At 32.6% G+C, this 19,362-nt stretch overlaps 1 protein-coding gene across 1 annotated transcript in view; it reads right to left on the reverse strand.

Annotated features, from left to right (window-relative positions):
• Positions 1 to 9,541, reverse strand: part of LOC132713430 (uncharacterized) — a 38,619-nt gene extending 29,078 nt beyond the window's left edge. Inside the window, exon 1 of the mRNA XM_060696026.1 lies at positions 9,046 to 9,541. Within this exon, the coding sequence (XP_060552009.1) occupies positions 9,046 to 9,202 (157 nt within the window). The 5' untranslated portion in view covers positions 9,203 to 9,541. The remainder of the gene's footprint in view (positions 1 to 9,045) is intronic.
• Positions 9,542 to 19,362: the final 9,821 nt, after the last annotated feature.

Below are 19,362 nucleotides of genomic sequence, written 5' to 3' on the forward strand. Positions count from 1 at the left end.
GCCTATAGAAGGATAAAAAAGTCACACAAATTATTACAATGTCTGACACATAATTTAACTACAGAGTACATAAATTGAAACGGGTTGAGAAGTTTGCCATCCAGACCCATGTGAAAAAATTTAAACCATAAAGCATCTCTATGCACCGGATTAAAGGTCTCCAAAGGCACAGTATAATCTTAAATTTCGGGACAATATATCACTTATAAGATTATGTAATACAAAAATAGCATCTATTGTACTTCGTCCTTTAAGAAAACCAATTTATGCATCAGATAAAGTACTGTTATCGTCTACCCACTTATCTACTTTAGTCGTCTGAATACTTGTGTATATTTCCACAAATTACTAAGTTAAGTTATTCCCCTGTAATTGTTTGGCTAGTTACGATCCCCTTTCTTATGTAAATCTCAGGAAAGTTTCGGCATCCAAAACTTTATTAAACATATCGGTAATATGGCCAACAAGAATATTAAGAGATTCAATAAAATATTCATTCTAAAGGTTATCATCTGGACACGAGGCTTTGTTTCTATTTACTTTCGTTATTGCGTCCCCTAACTCCTAACTCCCGTCTGTGAAATTAATTCTTCAAATGTTGGATTATCAATGTTTAAATTACTTTCTTGGTTAAAAGATTCCGCAGCATCATTTAATGTGCCCTTTATGTCGTTAAACATATCCAAGAAATAGTTTTTGAAATGATTTAATGGAATGTTTCCCGCTTCTGTTGACCTATTCTTTTTAAAGTGTTTCCAAAATCAATGGGTTTTGATTTACGTAGATTAATCAACTCCTGTGACTGTTTCCAAATAAAGGCAACTTTGCGAAGAATATATTTATATGGATCTTTAAAATCGCACAAAATTATTCGATTTCGTATGATTTATTCCAACTGAAATCATACAGTGCGTGTTTATATAAATGTTTCGCTTTAACACATTCAGCATTAATTGATTGCCTACGACACGCTGTTCGTCGATGGTAAACCAGTCAAGTCAGCCTAGGAATTACCGGAGAGTGAGCTAAAAGTATTGCAATGGTTTAAGTGACACTAAATTAAAAAATAAAAACTTTATTTCTAAAATTTCGTAAAATGATATATGTATTCTAACAGAATCCTGGACTGATGAAAATTTTAATATTGAAATCAATGATTATACATGTTTAAATTTTTATAGAAAATTTAAACATAAAAGGGCTAAAAGAAACAGCGGTGGAATTGGTATTTATGTAAAATTAATATTAAAAACAGAGTAACTATTGTAAGAAACAATTGTGGCACAATTATATGGATAAAACTGAATAGTGAGTTTTTTAAGACAATAACTGATATATATTTATGTGGAGTTTATATGTGGCTTGATGACTCGCCTATTGCGAGTATTGAAAATGTAGACTTATTTGAAATGTTAACTGATGATGTTTTTTTTTATTAGTTCACCAGAGCCGAAGGCTCAGGGTGAGCTATTAGTATCACAGGGGGATGCTCCGGCGTCCGTCGTTCGTCCGTCGTCCGTCGTCATGCGTCAACAATCGTCTTCTTCTCTGAAACTACTAAGCTTATTTACTTCAAATTTGGTCTGTAGCATCCTTGTGACAGTCACACTTGCATTTGCTCATATCATTCCAATTGGCCCCTTTAAGGGGTCAGCAGAGCTAAAAATAGAAAAACCTTTAAACATCTTCTTCTACAAAACTAATGGATGGATGATAATCAAACTTTGTCTGTTGCATTCTTGGGTAGTCTTTTATCAAGTTTGCTCATATTAATTTGATTGGCCCCTTTTAGGGGTCTCTAGGGCTAAAAATAGAAAAACATTTAAACATCTTCTTCTACAGAACAAATAGATGGATGATCACAAAACTTTGTCTGTAGCATTCTTCGGTAGTCTTTTATCAAGTTTGCTCATATGAATTTGATTGGCCCGTTTAAGGGGCCGCTAAAGCTAAAAATAGAAAAACCTTTAAATGTCTATTTCTACAGAACTAATTAATGGATGATCACCAAACTTTGTCTGTAGCATACTTAGGTAGTCTTTTATCAACATTGCTAATATTATTTTGATTCGCCCTTTTTAGGGGTCTCAAGGGCTAAAACAGAAATACGTTAAAACATCTTCTCCTACAGAACTTATTGATGGATGATCACCAAACTTTGTCTGTATCATTCTTGGGTAGTGTTTAATCAAGTTTGCTCATATTAATTTGATTGGCCCTTTTTAGGGGCCGCTAAAGCTAAAAATAGAAATACCTTAAAATGTCTTTTTCTAGAGAACTTATTGATGGATGATCACCAAACTTTGTCTGTAGCATTCTTAGGTAGTCTTTTATTAATTTTGCTCATATTAATTTGATTAGCCCCTTTATGGGGCCGCTAAAATTAAAAATAGAAATAAGTTTAAACATCTTCTCTTACAGAACTAATTAATGGATGATCACCAAACTTTGTCTGTAGCATTCTTAGGTACTCTTGTATCAAGTTTGCTTATATTAATTTGATTGGCCCCTTTTAGGGGCCACTAAAGCTAAAGATAGAAAAAGCCCCCGAACATCATTTCCTACTGAAATAATTGATAGATGATCACCAACTTAGTTGCATTCTTAGGTAGTCTTTTATCAAGTTTGCTCATATTGATTTGATTAGCCCCGTTTAAGCTAAAGCTTAAATGCCTCAGGTCATGGCATTTCTTCAAATTATTGTTTAAACATATTCTATTCTCAAATTTAATAGAATATATTTACATTCCAACACTGATAAGCAGTTGTTTCTGGTGAGCGACTCAGGGCCATCTTGGCCCTCTTGTTTTGAAGACCTAGGTATGATGTTTTTAGTAGGTGACTGGAATGGGAGAGGAGGCAATAAATCTGATTTTATAGTATAAATAATATATAGTAATAATAATGTAAGATTCTGACGATTATTTTCCGGATGCACCACTATGCAGGGCATTTCAGATCCGATTGTTAACACGAGAGGTGAAAAGATTCTTTATTTTTGTAAAAATACTTGTATGAGATTACCTAACGGTCGTTTAGGTAAAGATTGTAACGTAGGAGCATTTGCGTATTATAGCCGCCAGTCAAGCATAACAATTGACTATTTATTATTGAAAGAATGCAATTTTCAGATTATAAGTGCATTCAAAATATGCCAATTTAATGAATTTAGTGATCATGCACCGCTTTCGTTTACTGTTATATTCTTAGATACTAAATTCAATCCGTGAAATTTAGAAAGTAAGAGTGCATATTTTAAATGGCGTGATGCTGACAAAGATAACTTTTAAAGGGGTTTATTAAGAAGAATGACTGATTTAAATGCTATTTTTGAGAATGCTTCTTCAAGTGACATTGAAAATATTGTTTTAAAGTTTTCAAAGATTATACAAGATGTAGCCGAGTCTCTTTTTAAGCAGTTTTTGAAACATTTCCAAAAAACGGAATGTATCATTAAGTTCGGATATACCTATTTCAGATTTCCAAATTATTTTGCAAGTATGTTTGAAGAAATAATGGCTACAACTCATTTTTATGCACATATTTCAAATGATAATATTGATCCTAATATTAGTAACCCTACTTTTGAAGAGCTTAATATTCCCATAGCTTTCGAAGAAGTTAGAGATGCGGTGAAGCGATTAAACCAAAATAAAGCGTCTTGTCCAAGTGATGACTTGTTGAACGAATACTTTATATTTTCTATTGATATATTAGTAGGCCATATCACTGATCTTTTTAACAGAGTTTTCGATGTAGGCTATTTTCCAGAAATATGGTCTGAAGGCTTTATTATACCTCTTCATAAAACAGGCGATCATACTAATGTTAACAATAATCGTGGCATCACATTACTAAGTAACATTGGGAAATTATTTATAAGTATCTTGACAAATAGAGTGGAAAAATGGTTTAATGATAATAACATTTTGTCAGACGCTCAATTTGGTTTCAGAAAGGGATGTAGTACAGTAGATGCACTTTTCATGTTACATAATTTAATAAACCAGGACTGTGTTAACTCAAAAAAATGCGATTACCTTGTGCTTTTTTGGACTTAAAAAAGGCGTTTGACTCTGTGAACCGCCATGCATTATGGTATAAATTGTTTAATATGGTATTAAATGGGAAGTTACTTAAAACTTTTAAATCAATGTATTCAATTGTTAAGTCATGCGTTAAACATTGCAATACATTTTCAGAGTTTTTTTGAATTTATCGGTTGGGCTATGGCAAGGGCAAAATAATTCGCCCGCCATGTTTGCACTATTTTTAGAAGACCAAGAATTATTTTTACTAAACTCCGTCGATTATGGATTGAATATATTTGACATATGTATAGTAATATTGTTATTCGCTGGCGATATGGTAATAATTGGTAACTCGCAAGAGGACTTACAGCAAAGATTATACTCTTTATTTGAATGCTGTTATCTATGGGGCCTAGAGGTAAATACAACCAAAACTAAAATAGTTGTTTTTTGGGAATAAAGGACCAGTACTTCCTCATGAACGTTGGTTTTATAATAAAGAAGCTTTGGAAATTGTTTTGTTATTTTTAATTATTTAGGTGTAATATTTAATTGCACTGTATCCTTTGTACTCCATAATCAATATCTTATAAGTAAAGCTTTGAAAGCAATGCACGTTTTAATATGTAATATTAACAAGTATGAAATATCCCCTCCTGTTTCCTTGCAATTATTTGATGCTTTTGTCGGCTCTATCATAAATTATGCTTGTCCAGTCTGGGGATTTACAAAATCTAAAGATATAGAAAGAATACAATTTTGCAAGCTATTTCTTGATGTGAAAATAAGCTCTTGTAACGCAGCAATTTATGGTGAGCTAGAAAGATACCCACTTTATGTTAATAGATATGGTTGAAAGTGATACATTCAAACAATATCATTGTTAAATGTGTGTATATAAATACATTAAATCAGTGTAAAAAATAGCTAAAAACTGGGCGTATAAAGTAAAAGGAATTTTAGATTTTTCTGAGGTGTTGAATTGTCCTGAACTTTATAATCCAAAAGAACTTGTTAATATTTTTAAACAAAGAGTCATTGATGTTTTTAAACAAAAATGGTTTGCAGATATTGTTAAAAATAACGTTTTAAATACATTGTATAGACATATCAATGACAATTTTTCTTTGGAATGCTATTTAGATAAAATTAAGTAGACAACAATTAACCCGTCTCAGAATATCTGCGCATAATTTAAGAATAGAATCCGGAAGATATAGTAGAAACAGACTTGAACGACATGAGCGCCTATTTCAACTTTGTAATACACAAGATATTGAAGACGAATTTCATTTTATACTTGTTTGTAATCTGTACCAGGAAATGCGCACTAAATTCATTAAAAGATATTATTATAAATCAAAGGGCTGCAAGCTCTGTGGTATTTTCTAATCTTTGCAATCTAAATCGTACTGTATATCTGTATGTATTTTCCTGTTATAAGTTTATTTTTATATACTATAATTTTTGATACTATAAGTTTGATGCATACGGAATTTTGCATGACTAGAGTTGCATCAAATCATTTATGTTCATTTTTTATGACAGCCACACTTTATCCCTTTATCCTTGCATATCGTGGCTACTTCCTTAAAAAAGACACTTAAAAAATTTGCCCCGACTGGGATTTGAAGACCTCTCACACCCTAAACGAGCGCGTTACCCCTGCACCACGGAGAAGTTGAACGGAGATAGTCTGAATAAAATCAAATAATTCTAATTTTAGAATATCCATTAGGGTTTGTAATCCTTATTAATTTCGAGGAATTTTGTTCACGATATACCTGTTGTTTAACATTGATGTAAATAATTTAGCGAAAATCTTCTCGCCCAAACAATCCGGCATGTTTATATATATTCCACTACTCGACAGTCAGATTTATAATTCGGTAATCGACATCGCTAAAAATAGCATTTTCATTGATTAAAATCATATTCATCCGCGTGCATTGATTGACAATTCTATAAGCCAACGCTACTTTTTTAAACTTTGAATGCGTTGTAAATTGTTTGATACTTGTAACGAAATAAAAATATTTCTTTCTTTTACATCGATAGTTTTAAGCTGTTTTGAGAACTACTTGTTGTTAGATTTGTCGTGAAACTTCTGTGTCAGAGATTGAATGTCAGCATTGTATTTACTGATCTGCGATCAGAAAATACAAAAACCTAGCATGTTTAAATTTATAGAATTACTTCAGTCATGTGAAAAGTCTATATTGTTAAATTTATTTATTTTGCAAATAGTAAAAGAAAAGATATAATGATAAGCTTAGGTTATACATAAATTTAATGTAAAAATGTTGTTATTATTTTCATAGATATTGTAAACGTTTAGCTATTAATGTTTATATCAAAATAAGATAATTCTTAAAAATGAGATCGTTCTGAAATACATTAATTTTACACAAAATCAATTTTGCAGCAATGTATGTTCATTCTCCAATATAATGTAAATCTTTGAATTATATCATGTGTTTATCTATTTACAATATTTGACATGTGTAATATAACAAGATACTGTATTGTATACATTACGAAATAAAATTTCTGTTCTGTTCATTAAACCACATATTATCTATGTTTAACTTATGCTTATTGCTATAAGTATGCTTGAACAAAGGGTCTGCCACATCACAAATGATGCAGAGTTATAAGGGATATAATTAAGTCATAACTTAGTCTAAAGGACTGTGTATATCAAACAGAAAAATCTAATAACTCAGTTTTAAAGAAACTTACTAAAAGTAACTTTTCAGTTAAATAAATTTCACCTTAAATTGACTTTGTTCAAAGTAAAACTAGTTTAAGATATTGCACTTTACAGTATTCTTTAAAATGAATCATCATATTTGCACAAGTTTATAATAATACAGCAGTTCCATAATTTAAGTTTTTTTCTACGCCAAAGTAATCGATTTGTAATTGAAGTGTAATCAACGATTACACCACTTTTAGCTCATGTTATGATTATCCCCCGCCGAAAAGGCGGCGGGGGATATAGTAATAGTCTCCGTCCGTCCGTCCGTCCGACCTTCCGTCCGTCCGTCCTTCCGTCCGAAATTTTTGTCCGGAGCATATCTCTAAATGTATTTGAGTTATCAACTTGAAACTTCATAGGTGAATAGACCTCATTGAGGAGGAGTGCAGTGCACAAGAATGATAACTCTACCCTGCATAATTTTTTAGTTATTGCCCATTATTATTTTTCAAAATTAATTTTTGTCCAGAGCATAACTCAAAAAGCCTTTGAGATATCAATATGAAACTTCATAGGTGCATAGATCTCACTCAGGAGGTGTGCAGTGCATAAGAATGATAACTCTACCTTTCATAATTTTTGAGTTATTGCCCTTTGTTATTTTTCATACCTAATTTTTCACCCGAGTGGAGCATAACTCAAAAGTGTTTGAGATGTCAACATGAAATGTCATAGGTGGATAGATATTATTGAGGAGGAATGCTGTGCACAAGAATGATAACTCTTCCCTATACAATTTTTGAGTTATTCCTCTTTGTTCTTTTTCATAATATTTTGTCCGGAGCTTATCTCAAAAAGTATTTGAGGTATCAACTTGAAACTTCATAGCTTGATGGATCTCATTGAGGATGAGTGCAGTGCACAAGAACGATAACTCTACCCTGCATAATTGTTTAGTTATTGCCCTTTGTTATTTTTCAAAATTAATTTTTGTCCAGAGCATAACTCAAAAGGCCTTTGAGATATCATTATGAAACTTCATAGGTGCATAGATCTAACTCAGGAGGTTTGCAGTGCATAAGAATGATAACTCTACCTTTATAATTTTTGAGTTATTGCCCTTTGTTATTTTTTATACTTAATTTTTCAATTCATTTTTTTTCTTCAAAGTATTTGAGGTATCAACTTGAAACTTCATAGGTGGATAGATTTTACTGAGGAGGGATGCAGCACACAAGAATGATAACCTACCCTGCATTATTTTTCAGTAATTGCCCTTTGTTATTTTCAGCCATCAGTATTCACATAGGTTTCAAATCTGTAATCACTATAGCCATCAGTTTTCATTACCAAAAGACCTTAAAATGGAGTTATTCTGCTCTACTACATATACATTCTTCCAATGAGCAAACACATTCGGCGGGGGATGGCCATGTTGTCATGGCTCTTGTTACTATTACTATTAAATCTAATCGACTGTTAAAAAAAGTAATCGATTACATGGACAAATTGTAATTAATTGCAATTAATTACGATTACTCGATTACGACTACCTCATGTCCGGTATCGGTTTAAATGGAGTTAATCAGATCAGGCTATCTTTCATTTAGAATATCTTAATTTTATTTTTAGTAATGTTTGAGGTTTGTATAAACCGGACTTTTTTCATATTTGATTGCTTTAAAGGCATAGCTTTAAGTATCAACAAAAATGCATAAACCAAGTATGATTAAAGGTGACAATTTCAGAAAACAATATTCCAAATCGTTTATACAATACATTATACACAGTCATATTTTCTTGTCAAACGAAATGTTTATAATTTAACACTATTAAATATTATCAAGTTAAGCAATTGTTTATTATTTTACCGTATCTCAATATGTTATAGGCAGATCATATATAGGCATATATATATAGTACTATCATATATAGGTTCATATTTTACTATCATACGTAATAGTACTAATATTAATTAATATTAAAAATATCCATATCACTATCACATTTCAATATCAGTAGATATCATAGCTGTGATATGAAGTGGAGATAGCTGGAACAGAGCAATCTATTTCATTAAATCTTTAGAGATTTTATCACACACGCACACGCACACACACACACATACACACACACACACGTACGCACGCACGCGCGCGCGTGCGAGAGCGCAGACACACACATATATTTCAATTACACTCTTAACAACAAATAATAAAAATATTTAGAAAACGAATTTGACAAGCCTAATAAACGCTTGACCAAATAAATTGACTTATTCAGTAATTTGTGTTCGACTTTGCAGCTTCTTACCGTTAAGGCAATTTTTTGAGCCATCCACATATACATCAGAGCAGTTTTTGGCAATCTCTTCTTGTTCTTCAGTTTGATTTCTTCTTTTCTTTGTGGGCGTTTCTCTGTTCTGAGGTTCGGCACAAACGTTTTCCGAGCCGCGTTTTGTAGAAGACATTTTGATTCACTCAGTATCTGATAAGCAATTAAATATTCCGTCAAAATAAAATCATGTGATATTTTTCTGAACGTTTGTTCGCTTTTTAGCTTACACGTCTTGAAAATAAGTCGACTATTTCGTTCATCACATGAAATAACTTAATAATAAATCATATTGTCCCGCGATTTGCTCATTTTTGTAGTCCTTATAACAAAACAAATAAAATCGTCCTATACATATGCTTGTTTGTTAGTAAAATTGTTATTAAGAATTAAAATCAGAAAAAGTCATCACGTTACTTTTGATAATACACTGTTTATGTGAAAGACTTCTCCGCTTAAAATGATCACATTATCACTTATGCACGTTTGTAACAATCTGCTTATCAGAAAATAGTTATGGAAATTATCTTCCCGTTTACACGTATAGTCATAAACAAGCCCCCACCCGTATTGAATATCATTATATCAATATGCAAAGTTTAAATTTATTGATTAAAAACCTGTTTTACGTAAGCATGAATCTTTAAAATATCTCTGTAATGGTAGTTTTAAATGTAATGAACACGCAATAAAAATGGCGTTTTATTAATATGGATACCCTAAAATTATTAGTACGATTGAGAACTACAGACGGTTTTATAAAGTTTAAATGCAGTTTGTTTAAGTATTTCACGAACCAATTTTCTTCACCAACCTGATATACGTATATGCCCAGGACTACATTTTATAATATAAGCTAAACATTTGAATAGGCTGATCCATTTCTTATAAAAAATAAAAGTTGGACTAAAGTGGTTACAGTGCTAACATAGAAATAAACATTTCTTTTGGTATAGCTGCTAACGTACTTAAACGTCTCTAAGACTAATGATGTCATAAAATATTAACACTATTTTAAATAAAAGTGTCAAAACAGGAAAGTATATAAAATGGTAAAGGTATGTAAATAATCTCCCTCTGAAGCATTAATCACAACATGAAAATTGCAGACTCGGTTTGATTGAGTCTGTAAGTGATGGATAATGAGTGCAACATCCCTACACTTATTGTTTTCAAATTGCTATCCCGCTCTGTAATTTTTCGCAAACCTATTACTCGTATAGAAACAATTCAGTGCATGAGAATAATAAGAATCTAAACATTATTGTGTTTTGTTATAAAAAAAAATATAAATCATAAAAATGGTATTGTCTGATATTTACACGTAAAACGTGGTCTTTTTATCTTTTAAATTTTGGAATGTTGGAATTGGATTAGCTGGTATTATCTAATTCCTAATTGATGCGTATGATCCACGTTTTTACCATTAAGATTTTCTAAATAAAAACACGACTTATTAAACGAGCATTTTTAGATGTTTCTATTTTGTTTTGTTAGGCCGATGCTAGGGGCCGTGGGCGGTTATACAAACAGACTCAATCAAACCGTGTCTGCAACATTTTCGATTTTGTCATTTTGGCGTTCTTTAGGGGTTCTGGTTTTCTACTTTTATAATGACTAATTCATAGTCAACATAATTAATGATAGTGAAAATGGAAGAAAATATGCAATTTTGTTTTGAAATATAAATTCATTTGGTACGTGTACGTGATTTTTTAAGAATGTTTTTCAACCAGTCTTTTTGTTATGCTATCTTTACTTGTTTTTAGTTTTACCCTTGTGTATTATAGAGGCTATTCGTTGCCAAAAATCCAGCCTTTGAAACTTGACAATGCATACTTCGGTTCTACTAAACAGATTAGTAAAAATCTAATTGTCGATCCGAGAGTTACATACTGCACTGGTATAAAGCAATTTGATTATCTCGATTTGATAAAATGAAAGCTGTTTACATGCAACTTAGATAAATTGCAAACTGTATTTATAAATGTTTAACTTCAAACTTGCGACATGTAGAAATGTAAACGATAGAACGTACACAATACGTTTAATGCTGTGCATCATGACGTTGAGAATGTAACTGCATCAACTTGACACACTCAGGTTTACAACACCACACTTTCATTTTACATTCTAACGCGATTAACATTTGTAAACGATTTTGCAACTTCCATATATGGAATTATCACGGAAATAGACGAAAATTAATAGGCGGAGCCAATTTCACGAAAGCAGAATATAAAGAGAGGTAACTCTTGCTGGTACAAAAATAATTCAAATTATATAGAAACTGTTACATCAATCTTGACTTTGAACATTCTCTGATTTTGTTAAAACGTATTCTAGTACAGGATATTCAAATAATGCAAAATTGGTTAAGATATAATGTAAAAATTTAACAACGTATATACTGATAATGGGCATAATAATATGCAAACTCTAAAGATGGTGAAATAACATAAGGAAATGTTTCCCATATATAATGACACACACCACTATTCATTGTTATCAATGATAGGGTTTTGTGAGCTACGCAGATCCTTTTTTTTACCTTCAGCAAATAGTACTAGAATGCGATACATGGAAGGCACTTTTGGCAACACGAATAAAGAGCACTGAACAATAAGCCTGTGCCTTCTTTCTTTAAAGGACTATGTTGGGTTGTAGAAAAACTCATACTTTTGACCAAGTGTATAACCACGAAACAATGCAAAGTTTACTATCGATAATTCCGTTGTATAACCAAAACTTGTGAATTTGTCCCATTTTAATGTTGAAATAAATATTCAGTGTATCCTGGCAACTCTGTTTACCTCCATTGGGAGGTATTTTGAGTCATATGATGTGATTTAGCCTTTTAATGTTAAATATATGTAAGCTGGCGTAGGTTAAGGTCTTTTTATGCATTGTGCTGAATCAATTGCACCTCTAAAATATGTGTATATATGCTGTCATTAGCTGTTACCTAGATTTGCTGTCTAGATTTGCTGTCTATATGATCAAAAACAGAGAACTACTTTTATGTACATGAAATACTACACAGAATATTTATTAAGTTTTGTAAGTGATGGCTTTCTAAGAGATAAAATAAACAAGGTATACATAAATTGATAATCAACATACATACATTTAGACTCATTTAAATTTTACTTATTGAAAAACAAAATGGGAAAAATGGTAAAATATATGGTAAAAATAAAAAGTTATGTACGAAAGGGTACATACAACTTTGGTTATAATTTTACTTTTGTTAAAGGTTTTTTTTTCTTGTCAAGTCATACGCTAGAATTAAGGTTACTAATATAATAGTACTACTAGGAAAGACAACAGCCAGAATTTGGCCTGTATTAGTAATTAGTCGTATCAAAATCTCTATCAGATGTTGACTTGAAAATTTGAAAGTGGTTATATAGCAGTTTATCTGTAAATGTTACTCATTCCTATGCAAATTGAAATACCATCAGTAAAATTTATTTGTCGTTGAATATAGTCATTTCAATAGTTTTCACTTCCTTGAAAAATATTTAACCTCAGACAGTATGTAACCTGGTGTTTTTGGGGGCTTTTTTCCAGGAAATGTGGTGTCTACAACGTTTTTAAAACTTATATGCCTATATTCCTTTAAAGTCCGCTGATGTTGATTGTAGACAATTATGCAAGTGAATTATGTTTAGTAACTAAACACCAAAAAGGTATGATAAACGGAAACCACGCCGCTTCTTGTCGCCGACGGTAAATACCGAAAATGAGCGGAAAATACGTTTATTTACGATGATTTAGTGGGCGGGAAAATGGGCGGAGCTTATTTTATCTCCTATTGAAAAACGTGTAAAGCTGGATTATGCTGATCTGAATCATGATGGTTCGACAATGTAAAGCTAAGAATGTAACTTCTGTTTTGGGTATTCGAACACTTGGTATTACTACTATCAGTTAATGTTTTGTCGTTTAACAAAATGTATTTTGTTGAAATGCATGTTTACAATGTTAAATCGGCAAACTCAATCCAAGTATGCAACATTGGAGTTTACATACAAAGAAATACAATTGTATTTTTTCCATTAACAAACTGTTCAACAAGATCAACAAGGCTGGATTTTTGGCAACGAATAGCCTCCATAGTGTACCATCCTGATATCAAAGTGGTAATCAACCTTAAAGTCAAATCTATTTCCCAAGACACAATAGTTTGGCTTGTGGTCAAGTCAGGTTTGCTATTATTTTGGAGAAACGTAGTCTTATGAGTAAACAAAAGTCAATGAAGTTTTTTGTCGTTGGCGTCTTTCTGTTTATTTTCGAAATGTATGGATGTAGCGTTCTTTTAAAAGATGTGACACAAGCTTGTACAAAATAAACAAGCTGAAGAAATGTCGGTTATTGTCACGTAATTTAATGTTATATAAATTATTTTTGAACAATTCCCCTTTGAAAAAATTGCCTTTCGGCCGCTTATCATCATAAAAAAGCATGTAAAAAGAAGCATATAAAAAGGATTGTATTTACAATTCATCTGAACATTTGGTCAAGAAATCGCATGCTTAAGATTTATCAAAATAAATATAATCGGCGATCTAGGGTGCGCTGAATAATACCATATCCTCCCACTTAGTTCATACGCTTTAAATTTTTTACCATTTTATTATTGAAGAATGTGTTTACAGACTGTGAAGAATGTGTTTACAGACTCAATCAAACCGAGTCTGCAATTCTTATGTTATTTTGTTGTGATTAATGCTTCCGAGGGATCACTTTGTTTCCAGAATTTTGTACTTCACAACAGCAGGTGTCAAGTGCTGTGTGGCAGCCGTAAAAAGTTGCCCCGTACTTCACTTCAGTGTTGTTATATTTTCTGGTCCTTCGGGATCATTGATGCCAGCACTATAAAGTGTTGAGAATTGAGTACCGCTCAAGCCGGTGCTAGGGGGCGTGAGGGATGTTGCACTTATTCATTATCTCTCATGTACAGACTCAATCAAACCGAGTCTGCAATTCTTATGTTATTTTGTTGTGATTAATGCTTCCGAGGGATCACTTTGTTTCCAGAATTTTGTACTTCACAACAGCAGGTGTCAAGTGCTGTGTGGCAGCCGTAAAAAGTTGCCCCGTACTTCACTTCAGTGTTGTTATATTTTCTGGTCCTTCGGGATCATTGATGCCAGCACTATAAAGTGTTGAGAATTGAGTACCGCTCAAGCCGGTGCTAGGGGGCGTGAGGGATGTTGCACTTATTCATTATCTCTCATGTACAGACTCAATCAAACCGAGTCTGCAATTCTTATGTTATTTTGTTGTGATTAATGCTTCCGAGGGATCACTTTGTTTCCAGAATTTTGTACTTCACAACAGCAGGTGTCAAGTGCCGTGTGGCAGCCGTAAAAAGTTGCCCCGTACTTCACTTCAGTGTTGTTATATTTTCTGGTCCTTCGGGATCATTGATGCCAACACTATAAAGTGTTGAGAATTGAGTACCGCTCAAGCCGGTGCTAGGGGGCGTGAGGGATGTTGCACTTATTCATTATCTCTCATGTACAGACTCAATCAAACCGAGTCTGCAATTCTTATGTTATTTTGTTGTGATTAATGCTTCCGAGGGATCACTTTGTTTCCAGAATTTTGTACTTCACAACAGCAGGTGTCAAGTGCCGTGTGGCAGCCGTAAAAAGTTGCCCCGTACTTCACTTCAGTGTTGTTATATTTTCTGGTCCTTCGGGATCATTGATGCCAACACTATAAAGTGTTGAGAATTGAGTACCGCTCAAGCCGGTGCTAGGGGGCGTGAGGGATGTTGCACTTATTCATTATCTCTCATGTACAGACTCAATCAAACCGAGTCTGCAATTCTTATGTTATTTTGTTGTGATTAATGCTTCCGAGGGATCACTTTGTTTCCAGAATTTTGTACTTCACAACAGCAGGTGTCAAGTGCTGTGTGGCAGCCGTAAAAAGTTGCCCCGTACTTCACTTCAGTGTTGTTATATTTTCTGGTCCTTCGGGATCATTGATGCCAGCACTATAAAGTGTTGAGAATTGAGTACCGCTCAAGCCGGTGCTAGGGGGCGTGAGGGATGTTGCACTTATTCATTATCTCTCATGTACAGACTCAATCAAACCGAGTCTGCAATTCTTATGTAATGTTGTTGTTATTAATGCTTCCGAGGGATCACTTTGTTTCCAGACTTTTATACTTCACAACAGCAGGTGTCAAGTGCCGTGTGGCAGCTGTAAAAAGATGCCCAGTACTTCACTTCAGTGTTGTTATATTTTTCTGGTTCTTCGGGATCATTGATGCCAGCAATATTAAGTGTTGAGAATTGAGTATCGCTCAAGCCGGTGCTAGGGAGCGTGAGGGGTGTTGCACTAATTCATTATTCCTCATGTACAGACTCAATCAAACCGAGTCTGCGATTCTTATGTCATTTTGATACTAATGCTTCCGAGGGATAACTTTTGTTTCCAGAATTTTGTACTTCACAACAGCAGGTGTCAAGTGCTGTGTGGCAGCCGTAAAAAGTTGCCCCGTACTTCACTTCATTGTTGTTATATTGTTCTGGTCCTTCGGGATCATTGAGTCCAGCACTTTTAAGTGTTGAGAATTGAGTATCGCTCAAGCCGGTGCTAGGGGGCGTGAGGGATGTTGCACTTATTCATTATCTCTCATGTACAGACTCAATCAAACCGAGTCTGCAATTCTTATGTTATTTTGTTGTGATTAATGCTTCCGAGGGATCACTTTGTTTCCAGAATTTAATAAACTTAACCTACACAATATTTGATAAGTTTTTTTTCAAAACGTTGATTGATGGAGGGATCGGCCGTTTTATGTTCATTTATGAAAAACTGGGGCAAAAGTATTGATCTTAACCGCAATTCAGACGACGTGATATTTTGCAATATATATTTTCATGACAAGTTCACCACTTGAAACTAGAGTTCTAATAGATTAAACATCGTTATCTTTATATTATAATTAATGGAATGTCCATATACGCTCATTTTATTTGTTGACCGGACACTCAAACAGTATTTGGTTATTTTTTCGATACAGTTAAAATTACAAAATACAGCAACAACAACACTTATAAAAGCATCAATGCTGTAGTTTTCGTTTTTGAGGTTTTAGCCCTTTAAACTTGTTGCAATTTTGGGTCATAAATGTTTGATCACAATACTTTAATTAAGAGCATTCTATTAAAGAAATTTATCACATACCCATGCCGATTTTGCAATTCCGATAAAAATGTTTTTCCCGGCCGTACATATTTTTTGGCGTGACGTTTTGATGTTATTTGCGTTGCATAAACGTTAAGACGCTCTAAATGTTAGCGCTAAACTATAGACGCGGCAATGAAAATGTTTTATTTTCCCTTCAAACGGTCATTATATTTGGTATGTGATAACTAGAGTACTAAATTCGTTTGAGTTGATTACTGAATTCTAACTCGTTTTATAATATAAAATAGTATTACGCTCGCCAAAGCCCGGCAGAAAATAATTTAGTAAACTCGTTCAATAAATTCAGTATAAAACTTACATTCATTCAATATCCTATATTTGATCCTTTTTAAGTTTAAAGATATAGTCTACTCAGCTATAGGTAAAATACTTTTATTGCAGAAATTGATTTGAAATGTAGAATATTCTTACTCGATATGCCTAATTTGAACAAGAACAATGGGTTATTCTGCCGTTTAACAATGCCACTTTTTTACATATATCGACGGCATATATAATTGTTGTTAAAAAGTGATGCATACTGTCTATTACAATAGTATACAAATTACATAGCTTTGTTTTTAATACTTTTAGGGGAAAATGTTGTACTATATATGAAACAAATTAATTTCATGTCTGGCAAATACTATCCAAATATTTGTCGCAGGGGCATTACTAGAGACTTGCTAGATAATCTTGCTGTAAGTTTTATAGGATCCGAAAATCGGGCAATTTTTTTCTCAGGGTAATGTTTCCATATTATTGTAGAACATTAAAACAATTCTTCATGATAAAATTGATATTTTAGCTATAATTTCGGAGAATAGGTAATACTTTTTGATCTAATATATGTGATAATTTTGTGTTTATTCTTATTTTTTCAAGAAAGATTACTTTGTCGTCCATGTTTGATTTAAGTCCCAACATTGTATAATTATGTCCCTTTAAACAATCAGCTTCAAGGTTAGGGCCATTCTGAGGTCATATCTTTGTGTATAAAGTAGATGTATTATAACTAACTAAGAAGGATTGATGAATAAGTATTGGTATGTATTATTCATTTGTTCTTATAAGTAACAATTTCGACTAAATTAGGCCATAATTATTATAATAAAAACAGTTGCGGATGATTAAAGGTTATTTAGATAAATTTGTATCATTCTTGAGTGTTAGAAACAAGATTGCAGCATAATTTCTTATCCTACACGAATTCCTAGAAATCACTGTTTCTATTTGTTATGCACAGATGTTTCTATTTTACAGTAAATAGAGAACAGAAAATTAACACCAAAGTGTTACAGAAAATCAGTTCCACAATCGGTTCAATTGTTATATTAGGTTTATATGTCATTGTTTGAATGTTTTGGAGCTACATTATATTTAAAGATAAGCATATACAATGCATTGTATATTGATTTATTAATAAATACTTAAGTGGTCATTAAAGGCAATTACAATATGTTTTTAATACATTTAAATATGTATTTCATGTGCATATGATTTGTTAAGGAACGATATAATTTATGGACTATTTCCATAGACATATCTAATGATAGATTGGATTGCTGATATTTTGGAGATTTTAATATTTGTATAACACCATATACATATATTTCATGCTAGTAGAAAATATATAATTATAATACTGTTAGGGCTTGTTGTGTTACTGCGATTTTGTATTGCAATGAATGGTTACATTGTGTTGGAATTGCGTAACATAATATTTGTAAAGTGCCAACTACAAATTAAAGAAGAACCAATGTAAGACATGTAGTTCAGATAACTCCAATCTTTAATAATCCAATTAAATGATTAATTTTGTCTTCAAAATAGAAGAAATTGAAAGGAGATGTAATACCCGTACAGTAATAATCCTGTATCCACACAATACAAGCAATACACTCAACATCAAAACTGTTCTAATAATTGATGGAAAAACTCTTAATACACGTTTCTTTCCTTAACGGACTTCGTAAACAAACTTCGTAATACGGAATAAATTTGGGGATTTTCTCAAAACATAACTATGTGGAAAAATAAGACGCTAAAACTGTATAAAACGGTTTTTGTCATGTATTTGCTTGTTGTAGTATTTCTATTATCCATCAACATATTACAGATGAAGACGATATAACCATACTTTATAGAAAGACTGAAAAACAATATAAGCTTTTCAATTCATATACATGTACTCTATTGTAGAGCTAAATTATCAATCAATGACCAAGATGCAATTTTTTCCAAGTTATAAATGTTGATATATTGTGTGTAAGCAGGACTAAACATAATTATCATCACTACTGTTGGCTGTCCTCTACACAATATCTGGTTTTGTTTGATTTAAACATAAACCAAATTTAAATCAATCTCTCTCGCTTCCTGGAATAAGCAGTACTGGTGTCATGTAACGACAAATGACTTCAGAAAGTCACAAAATAGATAAATACAGAATCCCTAAAGAAAGCCCAACACGGCAAAATTGAAAATGTTGCAGGCTCGGTTTGATTGAGCCTGTTCATGGACGGTACTGGAAAGTGCAAGTTACCGTCCAGGCCCCCTAGCACCGGCTTAAGCAGAATTCAACATTTAAACATGAAATAGTAAAATTTTGAATTTAGAAACATCCGCAGATGTGTTCATACGGCGGTTATCATGGAACCTTCAATGTGACACTTCCGTGCCATTCCATGAAAAGCGGCGTATGGTCCCCAAGTAATAAAAAGCGTGTGCCCTAAACGAGAAAACAATGAGCGGAACTAAATAAAAAGGAATTTTGAAAGGGGATCAGAGGTTATAGACACATTTGCTTAGGAGAAATATGAAATGCCTTTTTTCTTTGTAGAATATTCAACAGGTTATGACTTCTTTCTTCAATAGTGTATTTTCAGTTAAAACATGGCACAAAACAGTAAACTACTTAATATTTTATGACAGCTTTTGCAGTTTTCTTTATTAGTTATATATTTATATTTAAAGTTATAAAGTCAACGACTGATTCATTTGTGCTATAGATATACTTACGTTATTTCAACTTTTTCTAACATTTACATGCGTTATAAACTGGAATGAGAAACAGTTCATTTT

This window comes from Ruditapes philippinarum, unplaced genomic scaffold (assembly GCF_026571515.1).
Source record: "Ruditapes philippinarum isolate M1 unplaced genomic scaffold, ASM2657151v2 ctg332_1_1_1_1, whole genome shotgun sequence".
Classification (NCBI taxonomy): Eukaryota; Metazoa; Mollusca; class Bivalvia; order Venerida; family Veneridae; genus Ruditapes; species Ruditapes philippinarum.